This window comes from Mugil cephalus, chromosome 12 (genome assembly GCF_022458985.1).
Source record: "Mugil cephalus isolate CIBA_MC_2020 chromosome 12, CIBA_Mcephalus_1.1, whole genome shotgun sequence".
Classification (NCBI taxonomy): Eukaryota; Metazoa; Chordata; class Actinopteri; order Mugiliformes; family Mugilidae; genus Mugil; species Mugil cephalus.
The window spans coordinates 14,548,283-14,564,615 of NC_061781.1; the positions used below are offsets into that span (position 1 = coordinate 14,548,283).

The following is a 16,333-nucleotide window of genomic DNA, read 5'->3' on the forward strand; positions in this document are numbered from 1 at the left end:
AACACAGTGGTTTCATCAAATCAAAGCCGCCTTTCTCTTTTTAATTTGAGATCCAGCCGTACAAATCAAAGGTTCCTCTCAGGAATCATTAGCTGAGCCGCTAAAAGCTCCTCTCTTCACTACAGACGTGTGATGCGACCTACACGTGTAAGAACACAAACGGGGGAGCTTGTTGACAAAGTTGGCCTCCAATCCAGGTGCCGAGTGGAAGTGGCAGTGTGGCGAGTGTCACGCTCGGCGGACGCCCAATCTCTCCTTCCTCCCTTCAACCTGCAGAGCTGCCTGGGAGGATCCCCCCCCCTCTTATGGCAGCTTTTATCTACACCAGCCAGAGGAAACGCGTCCCTTCCTGTTACAAGGCAATGGGACTTTTTCAAGCGCGACAAAGTTGCCCTGGCTGTGGTGCCGGACAATGGCCGAGTATGATTTGCATCATCATACAAAACCAGCGGTTAAACAATATTCGAGAAACAACTAAATAAATAAAGAAATCTCAGACTCAAAAAGAAAAAAAAATATCTTAAAGGCACTCAGGTTTTTCAAATCAGCTCTTTACAATTGAGAGAGAGGGAGAGAAAAAAAAACACGATTCTGGGTTCAGATTGTCCCTGAGGTCTGTGCATCACAGATTTCATTCCTGCAGGGGAGCAAAGATTATTACAATATTCAGATTACCGAGCAGGGGAAATTAATTGGACTAATTAACATACAAGTAAATGATGATACCGTTAACACATTTCATTAACTCAAACTGTCATTCTATGTTCCTGGTGCACTTGGTATTGCATTACAATGAATTGGATTCATTAAATTATGCAAATGAAAGGAATGACAAAACGGACGAGTCCTCTTTTTTTAACGTTACGGGGCCACGTTCTCCGCGGCTTCGTTCTCACAGAATTGACTAAGACTCAAAAAGCATGTGCTCGTCAACTCAGATTTAACAGATAAAGCTTTTCATAGACCGCCGTTTTAATTATGTTCACAGGCACTAAAACCAGGTAGGCTATAATACGCTCTTAACCCCCTCACGCCGCCGTCTTTTCCATCATTAAAGAATAAAACGGCATCAGCAGCTAATTAGTAAAACGTCCCATTTAGTCAAGGAGGTGCAGAGGGTGATGCAGCTTGTTGTGTGTGTGGGCCGGCAATATCGGGTTACTTCTTCAAAATATTTATAAATGGCCGTTTATGGCGAATGATATCGACACATTTTTTTTAGATTTTTCTGCTTGTTTTAAAGTTTTCTTCATAATTCACTGGTGGATCCAGGTCAAAATCGGGAGCCGCTACCTCCCATGTCTCTGCGGGGTTTGGTTCAAAGTCATGAGACACTACTTTGTTCTCCAGCGGAAGAATATGTTGCTGACATTTCCGTGTGACATTAACTCATGGCTAATTGAGGGTCCGCGCCCCCTTTTGACCTCAGCGCCTCCTGTCTTCATCTCAGCGGCACTTCACGGGGGAAGGTCAAGGGGTCAAACATACCTCTGGTCCTGCTCCCTTGGCTGCAGTGACATCTACTGGACTACTAACCCAGAGAGTGAGTCGTGCTGGGAGCATGAACCTCTGCGCTGACACGTCTTCAAAGAAAGAAAAAGAAAAAAACAGACAAAGGTACGATGAGAAATTTGTGTCACGTTTAGTCATTTTAGTATGAAACCGCTCTCACAGAGCAGACATGGTACAACAAGGATACATTAAAATAAAGCTAAATGAAATAACATTCAAGTGTAACATAAAGATTTATATCGATATTGACATATTTATACAGAGGATTGGAGTGAGGATAAACCTTCAGTGTTTAGTACAGGCTAAGAAAAGCATCCTGCTCTAAGTTAAATATCCTGTAAGAAAGTAAGTGGCCGAGGGAGGATCATGTTACATAGCTTTCATTGTCTTAAAAGAAAAAAAAAAGAAAAACGAAAAAACAAATATGCCACCAATAAATTTACCGTTCAGTGCGCATGTGTATTGAATTCAAACATTTGGGGGCAGAAATCAGATAAAAACACCAGAAGGAAGGAGATAGTGTAACAAACAGCGAAAGGCAAAAACAACAAAGGGGCCGATACATTTACAGACAGTGGGGGAAACCGACGGTTTCTCGGGAAGTACACAAACATTTCTTATACAAAAAGGATGAATGATGATTTTAAAGTGATGAGAACAGTGCTGTTAAAAAACAATAATAATAATAATAATAATAATAAAAGTACCGCTTACAGTAATACACAGATTGTAAAGGACTGAAAATCTGCGAAGCTCTTTTCACAACATAGTAGGATTCAATGAGCACTGGTAACATTTCTTCACAATATCCCAGCGTGGCCCGAGAAGCTACAGGGGTGATTTACTCTACCTTCATCGCACAGTCACAAGTCACCCTGAGTTTGTTGTCAAATTTGGCAATTACCTCCAAAAAAAAAATGGCTTGTTTCTCTTTATATTACAACACGTCATCCTCCTCCTCCTCCTCCTCCAAAAACGTTTGACAAAAAATTAAACCTGTCTGATTTACAGTTAGTGGAGCCGCTTGAAATACTCTAGACCTTTAATATCACAAATGCATTATCTATGTAAAGCCCAATATATAAATAGCTGTTCAGTCAAAATATTTCATAAGCAAATAATGTGTATCAACAGTTTATGTTCAAGAGGAATTCAAATACAAAATTTTGATTGTTTTTCATTTTTCACCTGCAAAATGTCTGAGGTGGGGGCAAATTTGGAAAAATAAAACGACGGTGGGCTTTGCAAGCAGACTGCAAGGACACGAAAATGCATAATAGATAAAGATTTAAAAAAAAAAAAAATAATGTGGAAAAATTTGCATGGACATAAGCTGTAATTTTACCTCAGCTGGATGAAATCAGTTCTGCTGTGAGATTTAGCCTTTGCTCAAAGGAGTATGGGACAAATCCTGCTAAATAAGGACAGCATCAAAATATAGCATCAGGAAAAGAACATACCAATACTTCTTTATGTGAAACACATATTTAACAAATAAGTAGATTTAAAAGAAAGTGGAATTTCCAACTACACAATATTGTACAAAATAAGGCATTTCCTTGTGTGTTTACTGCAATGTCTTTAACCACTCTTTTCCTTTATGCCCCCACTTGTGTTGTTTTTCCCCAGTAAAAACTGAGAATGGACTATTTCTGTGTTAAAATATATATATTTATAGATATTTATAATTTTTTCCTTCAAAAAACTTGAATAAAAATGCAGGTAGGAGTATACAGTATGAGAGAGGTTTGCGGAAGTTCGTGAGCGGAGCGGGGAATCACTCCATGACTTCGCTGGCCGCTACCGTGGTGACGAGCTGCAGGGGGATCTCTGCGTTGGCCAGGATGTCCTGGGCGTTGCTGGAGCCCTGCTGGATGTTGGTGAGGATGAGGGTGGTCCCGCCCGCCGTGGTGATGATACTGTCTGAGGACCCCGCGGATTCCATCGAGGCCACCACAGCGCTGCCAGAGTTCACGCCTTTTTTGTTCTGATGGGTTTTAATGTGCTTCGCCAGGTGGTCGCTCCGCATGAAGCGCTTGGAGCATTCGGGGCAGACGAACTTCTTCTCTCCTAACCGGAGAGAAAATACGGTTTGAGAAAACAGCGCTTGATGCTGAATACATTTGAAGAGCGTGTCGTCTATCGGCGGACATAGAGGAGGCAGTTTCTTTAATGCACAAATAAACTTAGATGTAACTTAAAATACTCAAAAGGCTGGGTTTTAATGTGAATGCATAGGTCGACTGTTAAATTGGAATTAGTTGCCTCATGCCAATCAAAAATGACAAATTGATAATTGATTACAATTACTGCCAATTAGAAGCCTAGGATTATTCAATGTGCACTTCAAAAGTTTAACTGTGAATGCCAGGCGCTCATATCTTGCCGCTGACAGCGTAATGAAATGTTACTTTAGCCCGTCGTGTCAGAGGTCTCGTTCTGCCAATGATGTGGTCGGGTAACACAACAACAGCGTGACCAAGTGCTAATATCCCACTGAAAGGTCTGTCCTGGCATTAAGTGTCATCAGATGTAGTATATCATTAGGCTGTGTCTCTCGCATGTTACAGCTTCCTACATTCATGGGGACTGAATCTTCTCAGCTGCTTCCCAACTGACTGTTAAAAGGATAAACAGAATCAGGGGATAAAACTAAAAACAAAAGCGAAACACTTGAAAGCTACAGCTGACTACTGATCTAATGTTTTTGTATGATCGGCTAATTAGACAGCAGAACAAACAGTTTAAACCTCATTCTGAGCAGGGAAATTTCCAGCCACGTCTGTGAAATCTGGACCTGTTTTTCATAGTGATCCTCGGTGCTAACCTGACATTTTACGTTTAAATCCGGAGCGGGATGAACACTGTTATTTCTTACATGACTCACACTTTGCAGGGCACAAATTAACAAATTTGACTGATTTTATGGATGTTTTCCTGATGTGCAAACACGGAGGGAGCAGAGAAAGGGCACCTGTGTGTGTTCTCCTGTGTCTCTGCAGCTCGTCGCTGCGTGTGAACCTCTTCCCACAGAACATCCAGCTGCAAACAAAAGGTCGCTCCCCTGAATGCCAGCGCAGGTGTGCTCGCAGGTGCGACGTCTTTCCGTACACTTTTCCGCAGCCCGTGATGTGGCAGATGTGCTGCTTCTTTTTCCCCGTGCTGGATCCTCTGAGAAAAACAAGCAGGGACGCAGAATGTCGTGAGATGCGTTTATTGCCACACGCATTCAAGGAAGCAGTAACAGTGACTCCTTGCTCACCTCCCGCCCGACTCTTTGCAGTTAGGGCAAGTGCACGCCACTCTGCGCAGCCTCTTGCCCTCCTGGCCCAGCTGATCCTCTTCGTCCACCAGCCTGACCCGGAGGTGGGATAGATCGCTCGTGTTCAGGGTAGAGTCGGTGCTTAGCTGCCAGTCCCCAGAGTCGGGCTCTTCCTTAATCTGAATGTCTGAAATGAGCGTTAAGTGTTCATATCAACAAAGACTCAAGTAATAACTTGCCAAAAACCCTCAACAGTGACAGCTTCTTTGTAACAGCGTGTGACTGACAGGTCACGGCGGCAGATTTAACATGTTCCACTCCATATTAAGCTCAGTGAGGAAATAATTACTTGATTAGTACAAAAAAAAAAAAATACAAATGTGTCTATGACACTCAATTAAGAGTACCCCGTGGACCTTTAGACCCACACGAGTGGCAGAAAGTGAATGGATGAACTACAATTGAAAATGTTATTACAATGTTTCGACAGCTGTAATTAGATAAGGATTAAACGTAAAGTTGCTTTAACGATATGAACAAAAAACACATTGTTTTATTTTAAGCATGACACATGTGAGTTTTACAATTGTTTACAGATATATTTCTTCATTTATGAATTACTGTATCACAACTGAAGTGGGTCAGAAGTTTAAATACAGTCAGCTGCACCTTTAAACACGGTTTTAGGAGGCTAGTAATAGGGGAATTGACGTATTTTGAGTCAATTGGAGGTGTACCCGTGGATATATATGTATGTTTGTTACGCCTAAATGTTAAAGATCAACAAATAAATTTAAATATAAGACAAAGATAACACAATTAAACACAAAAAACAGCTTTTACAAATGTGGCTTATCACACCTGAGATCAATTTCTCTAGCCACACCCAGGCCTGATTACTGCCGCACCTGTTCTCAATCGAGAAATCTCTTAAATAGGAATCACATGACAAAGTGAAGTAGGTCAAAAGATCCTCAAATGCTAGACAACACGCTGAGATTCAGAGAAATTCAGAAACAAATGAGAAAGAAAGTAAACGAGATCTATCAATGTGGAAAAGGTTATAAAGCCATATCTAAAGTTTTGGGACTCCACCAAACCACAGTGAGAGCCATTATCCACAAACGGCGTAAACATGGAACAGTGGAACAGTGGCTGACTGACCAAAATTACCCCGAGAGTGCAGTGACGACTCATCCAAGAGATCACAAAAGACCCCACAACAACATCCAAAGAACTGCAGGCCTCACTTGGCTGAGGTAAGGTCAGTGTTCATGACTCCACCTTAAGAAAGAGACTGGGCAAAGACCAAAACCACTGCTGAGCAAAACAAACATAAAGTTTTACCAGAAAACATCTTGATTATCCGCAAGGCCCTTTGGGAAAATACTCTATGGACTGACGAGACAAAAGTAACAACGAACTACAGAAAAAGATACCAACAATAACATCTGCTGGTGGTAGTGCGGTGGTCTGGGACTGTTTTGCTGCTTCAGGACCAGGAAGACTTGCTGTCATAAAAGGAACCATGAATTCTGCCGTCTACCAAAAAATCCTGAAGGAGAAAGTCAGAACATCTGTTCATGACCTCAAGCTGAAGTGAATTTGGGTTCTGCAGCAGGACAATGATCCAAAACACACCAGGAAGTTCACCTTTGAATGGCTGAAGAAAAACAAAATGAGGACTTTGGAGTGGCCTAGTCAAAGTCCTGAGCTGAATCCTATTGAGATGTTGTGGTATGACCTTAAAAAGTCGACTTGAACTCCCTCCATGAATTACAACAATTCTGTAAAGATGAGTGGGCCAAAGGTAAGTTTCCACTTTTTCCACACAGGGTAGGGTTGGGTTTTGTCTTCCCTTAATAATAACAACTGCATTTTGTGTTTACTCATGTTATCTTTGACTAATATTTAAATTTGTTTGATGATGTGAAACATTTAGGTGACAAACTTGCAAAAAAATAAGAAATCAGGAAGGGGGCCAACACTTTTTCACACCACTGTGTACATATAAACATATAGGCCCACATTCAAACACAAAGCCTCTTTGTTTGACATTAGTGGAAAGTCAAGCCAAGAGGTCAAAAAACTAATTTTGGATCTCTGAGTCTAGTTCATCATGTTCATCTGAACAAAGAATATTAAGCAAATACTGTAAACATTCTCCTAGAGATGTCTCCTAGAGATGAACATACCTATTATTAAAAGAACAAATCAATCCTTGAACACCAGCAAAGGACCTTGTGATGCTGGAGGAAACTTAATATGAAGAAATATCAATATCGACAAGTCCACCATCAACTCAACCTGCTCTGCCAGAAGAAGCCACTGGTCCAAAACCCTCGTACTACGGGTTGCACATGAAGACAAAGATCCTACTTTTTGAAGAAATCTCCTGATCTGTTGGACGTTTTTGGCCATAACGACCATAATTACGTTCGGAGGAAAGAAAGGGGATACTGTCACCTGAACTGAAATGGTCGTTATTTTATAGACTAAACTATAGGCCATTTTTACAGCAGACATTTTGACTTGTCACAGATGGAAAAGCACAGGTGTAATTAATAACATTAAGGATAATTCTGCTCTATTCAAATGTCCCTGTAAACGGTGACAGTGTGACAGTGTGCCTACATGCAGTTTTGGGATACTAAAACCTAAGCAGCTAAATGGAATTCAGTCATTATTCATATTTACATGTGTGCTTTCATGCAGTGAAATGTCAACATGTCTTCAGTGAAAAGACCTATTAACTGATGAGTAGGGAAAAAAAGTAAAAAATAATTAACAATTAAATTAATGTTGGCAATGTTTTTTCTACCATACAATAATACAAACTATATGCAAAAAAGTTTGATTGACAAGAGTTGTGACACTGTGTACACAGACACAGTCACAGTGGACTGCCTGCTTTGAACACGGAAAACAAATTTCCATTCACTTTCACTGCAATAATTGCTGTAATTGAGTATATTATGGCAATTCAAAAGCCATTTAGTCGAGAGAGAAGACTTTTTTGAGGATATTAAAGTGGTAAGAGTAGGAGGCAAAAATGTAAATAAAAAAATTAAGAACATTAGCACATAATTATAGCATTTTAAAATCAGATAATCAATTATAGATCATTTTTTATTTTAAAGTATTTAAAAGCCCCGAACATTCAGGTGTTTAAACCTCTACTTTTGCATGGCAAATTGGCGAGTACGAACACTGAAAGTCTAATTTGTCGCACAGGAAAGTTACACATCAACAAAGCACGTCTGCAGACGTTGTCACAATCATCAGGGTTCATCATTGTGCTCTTTTCCTGAAAATACTTTGTAATAAAAAGTTCTACTGTACCTCCAGGTGTGTCTGTGTCTCCTTCCTGTTGCGCCACTGAGTTGACCGTCACTGTCTGCAGGTTGGGTATCTGCCCCGTGCTGATGCCCCCCAGGGACAGAGTCTGGATTGGTGCCAGAGTGATCTGCTGGGGTGGCGTGGTGGGAATCTGGAGGTTCTGAAGGTTCTGCACTCCTTGAACCTGAAAGGTCTGCCACTGTATCTGGCCCGACGGCGTTACTGTCTGAGCCTGGATGATGAACGTTCCTGGGTTGATCAGTTGCACATTTTGCAGACCCTGCCCACCTGTCGCCACGGACTGCACCACCTGACCGTTGGTGGTCTGAACAGGAACTTGCTGCAGCTGGATGATGGGCTGAGCTGAGGACACCTGGACGTTCTGCTCCTGGTTCTGTTGGATGAAGCCTTCTTGGAGAGCAGAACTCGAGTCAGCCTGCTCCGCGGCCACGGACGATAGCGAAGCGTCTTGTGTCAGCAGACCTGATTCGTTTGATGGAACGTGAAGCTGAGAGGAAGACGTTGGCACAAATATCTCAGGATTTGCATTTGAGTCATTTACAAGTGTCTGTGAGAGGTGACCGTCTGTCTTTGCCAGACTCTCTGAGCCATCCACGGGCTGACTGGCCATAATTAGCTGGCCATCAGCGGTGACCCCTGTTGCTATAGTCTGAGCACCAGACAGGCCAAGGGAGTCCAAGTCTATGCTGTTAATAGGAACAAAGGTAATGTTCCCAGGCAAACCCACAGGCACATTAGTAACAACCTGGCCCTGGTTGTTGAAGGTGGAGCTGCCAATAGAAACCCCTTGGATCTGCTGGACATTACCAGTCTGTGATATGAGGTTCTGGTTGTTGTTAAGGATGCTTGCAGTTGATGTCACGTGGAGACTCTGGCTTCCTTCGGGCAAAATTTGAATCTGCCCCGTGGCATCCTGAGTCAGAGTAGGTCCTTCCACACCGGACGTGGAGAAGCTCAGCTGTCCATCTGCTGTCTGAATCTGAGGAATTACTTGGTACTGAATGTTAGGCACTGAATTGGCAGAGGAATCATCTGTTCCTGACGTCACAAAGATTGGCTGACTTTGTAAGCTCTGAAGAGGAAGAACATACTGTCCATTTGATGTAAATATTCCTTGACTTTGGATCTGTATTATTCCAGATTCATCCTTTGCTGTTGTTGTTGGGGTTAACACCTCCCATTTGTCAGTCCCAGTTAGCTGTGTTGACAGATCTGATGTCTAAGAAAGAAAATGAGTGACATTAAAACATGGTTAAGCATCTTCTTAAAGTCTATACAGAAATCATGATCTGGAAGAAAGATATCAGCATCTAAAATATAGACCTAAATCAGAAAAGTCTTTCAGTCAGTATAAGCTGAGGGAAATTGAGTTTCACCTGTTGGTCATATTTACTTTAATGTGTTCACACCTTTGTTGTGTTTCCCTCAGTATTTTAGTGCTTCTGTGTGTAAAGTTAATTGTTGATTTATTACAAATCACAGTAAATTGAGCGTTGTAGTCAATAAATCGCACCTGAAGTCTGACAGGTAACTCAAACATCAGACGATGTTGACGGCCTGTCAGCCTACATCCTCAGTTCTACACAAACACATCAGAGAAACTTTTATTGCCGACAACACCACATGCTTGAACTAACTGACTGGTTTTATTTATCTTCTCCGCTGGCAAAGTGGCAAACACGCTTGAGTTCATGTCAACTATAAAACAAGATCATGAGCATGAACACAGCGCAGAGTACGTTTACTTAGGGAATCTACTTTGCCATGCCGCTACAAATGTAATGAAACTTTATCATAAACAAAATATGAATTGTGTTGCTACTGCCTAAACATGAATGTCTTTAAGTGGTGCTCCTTGGTCATCTTTTATATCTGAAGTGCTTTGGTTTCAATTCATTTAAATAAAGAAACATCTAACAATACTATGGACTCTGGTTGAATATGTCAATCACTAAGGACCAACTGGAAATGGAACAAAAACACAGGCATTTTTTCTCATGTCGTTGTCCAGATGTAATCCAAGCTCACACTACAATGATCTTCCAGAATGAAATCTCACTGGGCAACAAAAAAGCCTTCACTACTGTAATCAAACAATTTGAAAAATACAGCTTACTGGTAAGAAGACTTTGTGTGATAAAGTACATATACAAATTGATTTATATAACCTAAATCAATTGGAAATATCAACAAAAAATTTGCATAAAAAGAAATTTTTATTCAGCTGACTGTCCTGGCCGGAAATACGGCCATATATAATATCTAAAAGCGCAATTGCAAAACCTAACTCAACAAGAGTACATACAACAGTGCATACAAATCAGTCCATCTTGAACTATTAGTGAGATTCATTTTTTTGATGCTCATGTGATATCTTTTTCATGACCCCAAAACAGATTAAGCATGAAGCGTATTATTTAAAATATGGCAGGCCTGGTTACACTGAGGGTTCAGACTTCAGTAAACATTGTCTGTTTAGGGCCTATCTTATGACCTGAAGGATATCGGTGCCCTGCCTGAGTGTGTCTCAGTGTAGTGTATATATCACCTGTAGCAATGAGATTTCCTCCCGTTGGGCTGCAGTGGCTACAATCCCCCAAACAAAAACAATCTCACTACTCTTCCGTCTGTTTTGCTCAGCGCTGATTGAAGGCTTCAGTTCTGCTAAAACTGTATCAGATGCAGCAGAGGTGCTGACTTACCACATCAGCGGCAGCACCTCTGTCCACCTCTGACGATGGTGACCCAACCTTAGTGCAGGTCGTTGCTAGCAGGTCGAGGGGTGACGGCTGAGAGTCCTACCCAGAATGGGCAAGTTTAAAAGGAAGAAAGTGGGCGGCCATTAGTCTGGGCCACACAGAAAGTGTGACTGCTAAAGAGTGGCGAAAGTGTGATAGTTGAAAGGACTTTTTTTTTGTTGAGCCCCTCAGGCAGCACCAGAGATAAGAGCCAAAATAATGTTTAGGTTCTGTCTGGAGTCACTCCCAGCAAAGGAGGCGGGATTTGTAAACAGCCTGAGAGGAAGAGTTGCCTGAGAGGTTCAAATTAGAGCACAAGTCCCCCTCCAAGTTTGAAATGAGTGAACGTCAGTAAGCACGACTTAGGTACTAAAAACAGTCATAAGACCAAGAGGTAAAACTCACCTGGTTGCCCCCGCTTTCTTCTTGTTGTATAAAGTCACCCTGACTGCTGTTCACCTCTAATGCAGCCATAGCATCTTTCATTGGCTCTTCTGGGGCTGTGAAAGGAAAAATCACAAGTTATAGGTTAGCTAATGTGAGAGCAGCCGAAGCTAACATTAAGCTAAACGAGCCCGAGACACACTCAGACAACAAACATCTGTAACGTTACTGTAACAACAAAACCACTGCATCCTCCGCGCTAATAGCACAAACACAGCGATAACGAGTTAAGTGATGGCTCATTAGTGGTGCATTTTAAACAAGCTAAGCTAACGAGTACAGCGTTAGCTACGACTGCTAACGTAGCCGGCGATGATTAGCATTATCCCCGATGAGAATGGCTGTTAGCGCGCTAGCGAGCTAATTTAGCTAGTGGATGCCTGAGATAGCTTGTTAGCATACGTGGGTGAAGAACAGTAGACATTACATACCAGTCATTGCGTGGCTTGTTGTAAACCGGAGGGTCCTGATAGTCACAAGCCACCGGACATGATGAGGGAAATTATACTGATTGTATACGCGAAGAAATTGGTGATAACTGTCAGATTTTTTCTATTTTGATTGACGGCCGGTAGGTAACACAAAGGGTGGGGCCTCCGCTCTTGACTGGGAGCGTTTGCGTCACACACCGGAAGTCCCGCCCGGCTTGCTCAAAGCTGATTGGTTATTCCTTTCTCATACTGTGTTTCTATTGGTCAGTGGACATGTCAATCATCCTTTGTTGGAATCTTTTCCTGTTTATTATGCATTTACAGTTCTACAGCGTTGGTGGCAGCGGAGATTGGTGTTACATGAGGTACCTCGTACTTACTCTGTTGCGTTGTTGTTATTAGTGAAGGTTACGTGGGAGGTTAGAAGGATGCCTGCAGCCTAAAACACTGTAAAATAGCAGGTTGACAAATAATTTGCCAAACACAAACTGTCACATAACTTTAGGTGCATAATAGTATTCTTTGGGTTTGCAAGTCTACATATTATTCCAATATTTTTATTTTTTGGCAAAGGGGATTATGAATATCTTAAAACCTTCTGTTTGGCACCAATCTAGATTCAGATTCAGATTACTTTATTAGTCCCAGAGAAACAATTCGTTTTGTAGTCAACAGGTCCATAACAAACCACAACAAAATCAGTACATTATACAAATACAGTAGCTATATTTATTGTGAGTGTTGTGATTAAATGTGAAAACACAAAACTTTCAAGTGCATAAATAACTTTTTGATCAGAGTCTGATTTTTCACCTTTTGAGCTCACTGTTTTTTTCATGGTGTTTGGTGCAATAAATATATGTTTAAAAAAAAAAAAAAAAAAAAAAAAAACAACATAAGCTATACAAAGAATAAAAAGTCTGGATTTAAATAGAAAATGATACCACTGCCTATACCATTGCTCATCCCAGATTCAGTACCTATTTTTGCTAAATTTTAAATCGATAGACCCGAAGTATAAAGTGATAAGTGGAATGAAATAACTTAAAATAAACTTGTATTGGTTTTAAAGTTGAGTTGGTGTCCTGGTGTAACTGACTGAATGTAAGTGCAGAGGAAATAGTGAATTTGATAATGACATGGATGAAAACGCAGTTAGTATGGATTACTCAAATGGCTGATATCAACCCAGCCAATTAGACCGCTGCATCTATATTTTTAAGTTTACAAAACATACTTACCCTATTAATGCTGATGACATGTGATATTATGAGTCTAAATTCTCCCATGGTGCCATTAATCTTTGCTCTCGTGTGCTTTTGCAAGCTAATAGTGGGACTTTCTTCTTCTTTCAAGTCTGAGAGTTTCTGAGTCGATAACTTGTGGGGAAAAAAAAAAAAAAACCAAAGTCAAGACAGAATCTGAGTTTGTATTTGACTGGATTTCTTCCCCTCCATCTGATTGTGCACATTACAACATTGTGAAAGTGCATTGAAATGAGAGCCTGCATGCTATTGTATCTGCTCTGTGGCTGTGATGCTATCAGGACCCCACTTCTAAGTATTATTTGTGGTGTGTCAGTTTCTCACAGTGCGCGACCGCAGTGAGGCTATTTCTCCCAACCTTCAATTCAAACTTGGCCCATTACAGCCAGACTACAAAAGCACTTTCCGTGCACTCAGGAGCTCACGGCAGTGAATGGTGGATATTTCCAATCACTCTGCTGTCAATCCAAGTGTCAGGTAAACACAGGCCAATGGAAACAGCTTTAGAGAAACCTCGCAGCTACGTCTGTCTTACTCCAGGAGTCCTTGGAAACGTATCAACAATTTCTACAAAGACCTCCAAGTTAAAGGGAAAAGTCAAATATCCAAGAAGGAACACAAATGCAACACCTTGGTGGACACAGTGGCCTACACAAGGCACATAGCAGCCATCATGTTTGTCTCAGACCTGTGAGTGTTGTCTCCAGCTCGAGCGGCAAACAAAGGAAATGAGATTGTATTGACAGAGCTTGTATTCGCCTCATGAGAGGAATCTGTGAAGTCTGCAGAACAATTACCCTGTGGGAGTTTCACTACATCTATAAGGATTCAGTGTGACAGACGTAACTGTAAATAGGGGCTTCTATGGCCTTGTCTCTGCACGAACACAGACCTTTCTCTCAGCACTATGTGATACAAATGCTCTGCTTTATTAACAAACATGGCTCAGAAATTATAAACAAAACATTATCATTCGGCACAAAAGCCCCCCTCACTGTCTTCTAGTAGTGGACATTGCTGTTGTGACATATTGCAGAGACGATAACAGAGTGAGTCCACAATGGCTGTGAGTGTTTTGTATTAACATATTGACAGTTGTTTTCATGAAGGCCAGTCCAAGAGAGAGTGACCCCACGGAGAGAAACTGCCCTACTGGAGGCACTGTAAATGGGACCTGAGAGGAGAGAGAAAATTGAAACTGGTGCAGCATGAAGACGTGTGGACGGAATATCAAATGTGTGTTGAGACAAGTCTAAAGCACCTGAGAAAGGAACAATAATACTCCTCTTTGTCCGACGTCCCCAGAATTCACAATTGTACACACAATAAGGGTCGAGGTCCATTACCTGAGAACTTTATTGCATTTCCTATTTAGTATCAGACTCAGCCTTGTCAGCCATTTAATTTGATGTTCAAATCGAATTCCTGTTTTCAGTAGATCACTTGACAAAACAATGTTATGGACATAAACAGTAAGTACACAAACAGATAAGAATTATGAAATGCAATGCAGACATATTTATATACATGGACAGACATGAAACAAACAACACACGCAAGATAAAAAGAATAAAAGTATTGGTGACTACTAAAAAAAAAAACGCCTTATTTGGTCTTGTTGATTAAGTATTGGAGAGACACATTTTACTGGAATATACTGGGAGACATGTTATATAGACATATTAACTGTGAATAAATATTGGCCTCATCCTTGGTCGTTACGTTTTGTGTTTTTTTTTTTGTTGTTGTTTTTTGCAATAAACTCTTCGAATTCTCAAGTCAGAGGATGTGAGAATTTCTCCTCGACGTTACATGCCGCCGAAGTGGACAAAAGTGTACAAAGAGTATCGAGAATGCTGTTATATGTTAGTGTTGTAAAACTCAGATATCCTCAACCACTTGAATGACTAGCAATGGTTAGAAAATGGGCACTCAATTTAATGTAATCTATAAAGTCATGATACCTATTAAAGTATGGGTTGTTTGACACTGTTATTGTTTTAATCCGCTTCTAATGTTTGGCATTGAAGTCATGTGGCGTTACACTAGACTGTCCTCATTTCAGAGGTGTTCCTAATATTCTGCCACATTCAGAAACACCTCTCAGTATAAAACAGTCCAGTGCATCACTTTTGCCATAAAAGATAAATAATAATAATGGAAAACGTATATATGAATAAATCCAGAGTTGTGTTCCTGAATTGCAACACATCACACAAGTGTACCTAATTAAGTGGCCACTGTGGGTTTATATGTGGCCCACTTCGACTAACATGTACAGAACACTGTACGTGCACAGTGTGTATGCTGTGCAGTAATACACAGTATGCACAGCTGTGTATCTTCAGGGTATTGAACAGGGACTGAACAAGGGTAATATAGCTGTGCATTGTTTACTACGTACAAATAAACCTTTCAAATTAAACCATATTTTGCTGCATTTTATTTGATCATAAAAACACAGCGGCGCGTTGTTTGCACGCTGCCACGGAAAATGCAGCAGTTACGATAGAGAGGAATAGGAACTAAATTCCATAGATTATGATTTAAACACTCCCGTCTAAGCCTCCTCTGAGCTGTTTATGGCATTTCTTGCACTCAGCCTTGTACTGGCAGCATATTATCACTCCGACAGTGAGAGCAATAAATCAAAGCACTAAGTTGTATCACGCTACTGCAGCACAAATGAGAGGAAATTGTAGCATAAACCCTCACATATGAGCCCGTAGCGTTATTCTAGTCAAAAAATCTGGTTCTATATCGACTCCACATCTTTTCTGTGTAGAGAAGTCACACAATAGCAACAATAACTACATGGCAACACTTTCATTGTCATCCAAAATAGGCATAATTTCCTCTCTGTAATAATACCATACAGTATAATAACCATTTCCCAACGTGATCCCTTGTGCATAGTTACTGCTCTGAAAAATGCCATAATTATTTATATGTTTATTTGTTATAACTCATATGTTCTTTTTTTCTTCTTTTTTTTTGTGTTCTTCAAAGGTCTTTGGTGTGTGCGTGTGATTTACGACGGCAGGCCGTGGTCTGTTTTGTTGGGTGTGTGTGTTTTAAAGCCAGCTTTCCACTCTGTGTCCTTCTTGGTCTGATGCCACTGTGGTTTGCCTCGGGGCAGAGTGGCACCGCTTGATTGATGGTGCTGACAGAACGTTCGTACCAACGGAGATTCTGTCCCATTTCTGGGTTCATTTTACGAGCCCTGTTGGGCCGCTTTTTTCTTTTTTTTTTTACAAGCCACCTACGTCACCTGATGATGCTTATGAATACTTTAAAATGCACGTATACTTCGAAATGTGT

General features: G+C 41.0%; 1 protein-coding gene across 3 annotated transcripts; it reads right to left on the reverse strand.

The window, feature by feature from the left end:
* Positions 1-1,618: 1,618 nt before the first annotated feature.
* On the reverse strand, positions 1,619-11,931 carry sp3a (sp3a transcription factor). Of its 3 annotated transcripts, none has more exons than XM_047601630.1 (7): positions 11,748-11,931; positions 11,278-11,372; positions 10,837-10,923; positions 8,117-9,353; positions 4,775-4,961; positions 4,487-4,683; positions 1,619-3,582 (listed from the first exon to the last, which is right to left on the reverse strand). In XM_047601630.1, the coding sequence occupies exons 1-7, from the start codon at positions 11,752-11,754 to the stop codon at positions 3,290-3,292; spliced, it is 2,103 nt and encodes a 700-aa protein (XP_047457586.1). In that variant the 5' UTR covers positions 11,755-11,931; the 3' UTR covers positions 1,619-3,289. The 3 variants fall into 3 exon arrangements, with proteins under 3 accessions (XP_047457586.1, XP_047457585.1, XP_047457587.1); XM_047601629.1 differs by having other exon boundaries at positions 10,837-10,932; XM_047601631.1 differs by lacking the exon at positions 10,837-10,923.
* Between the last annotated feature and the right edge of the window lie 4,402 nt (positions 11,932-16,333).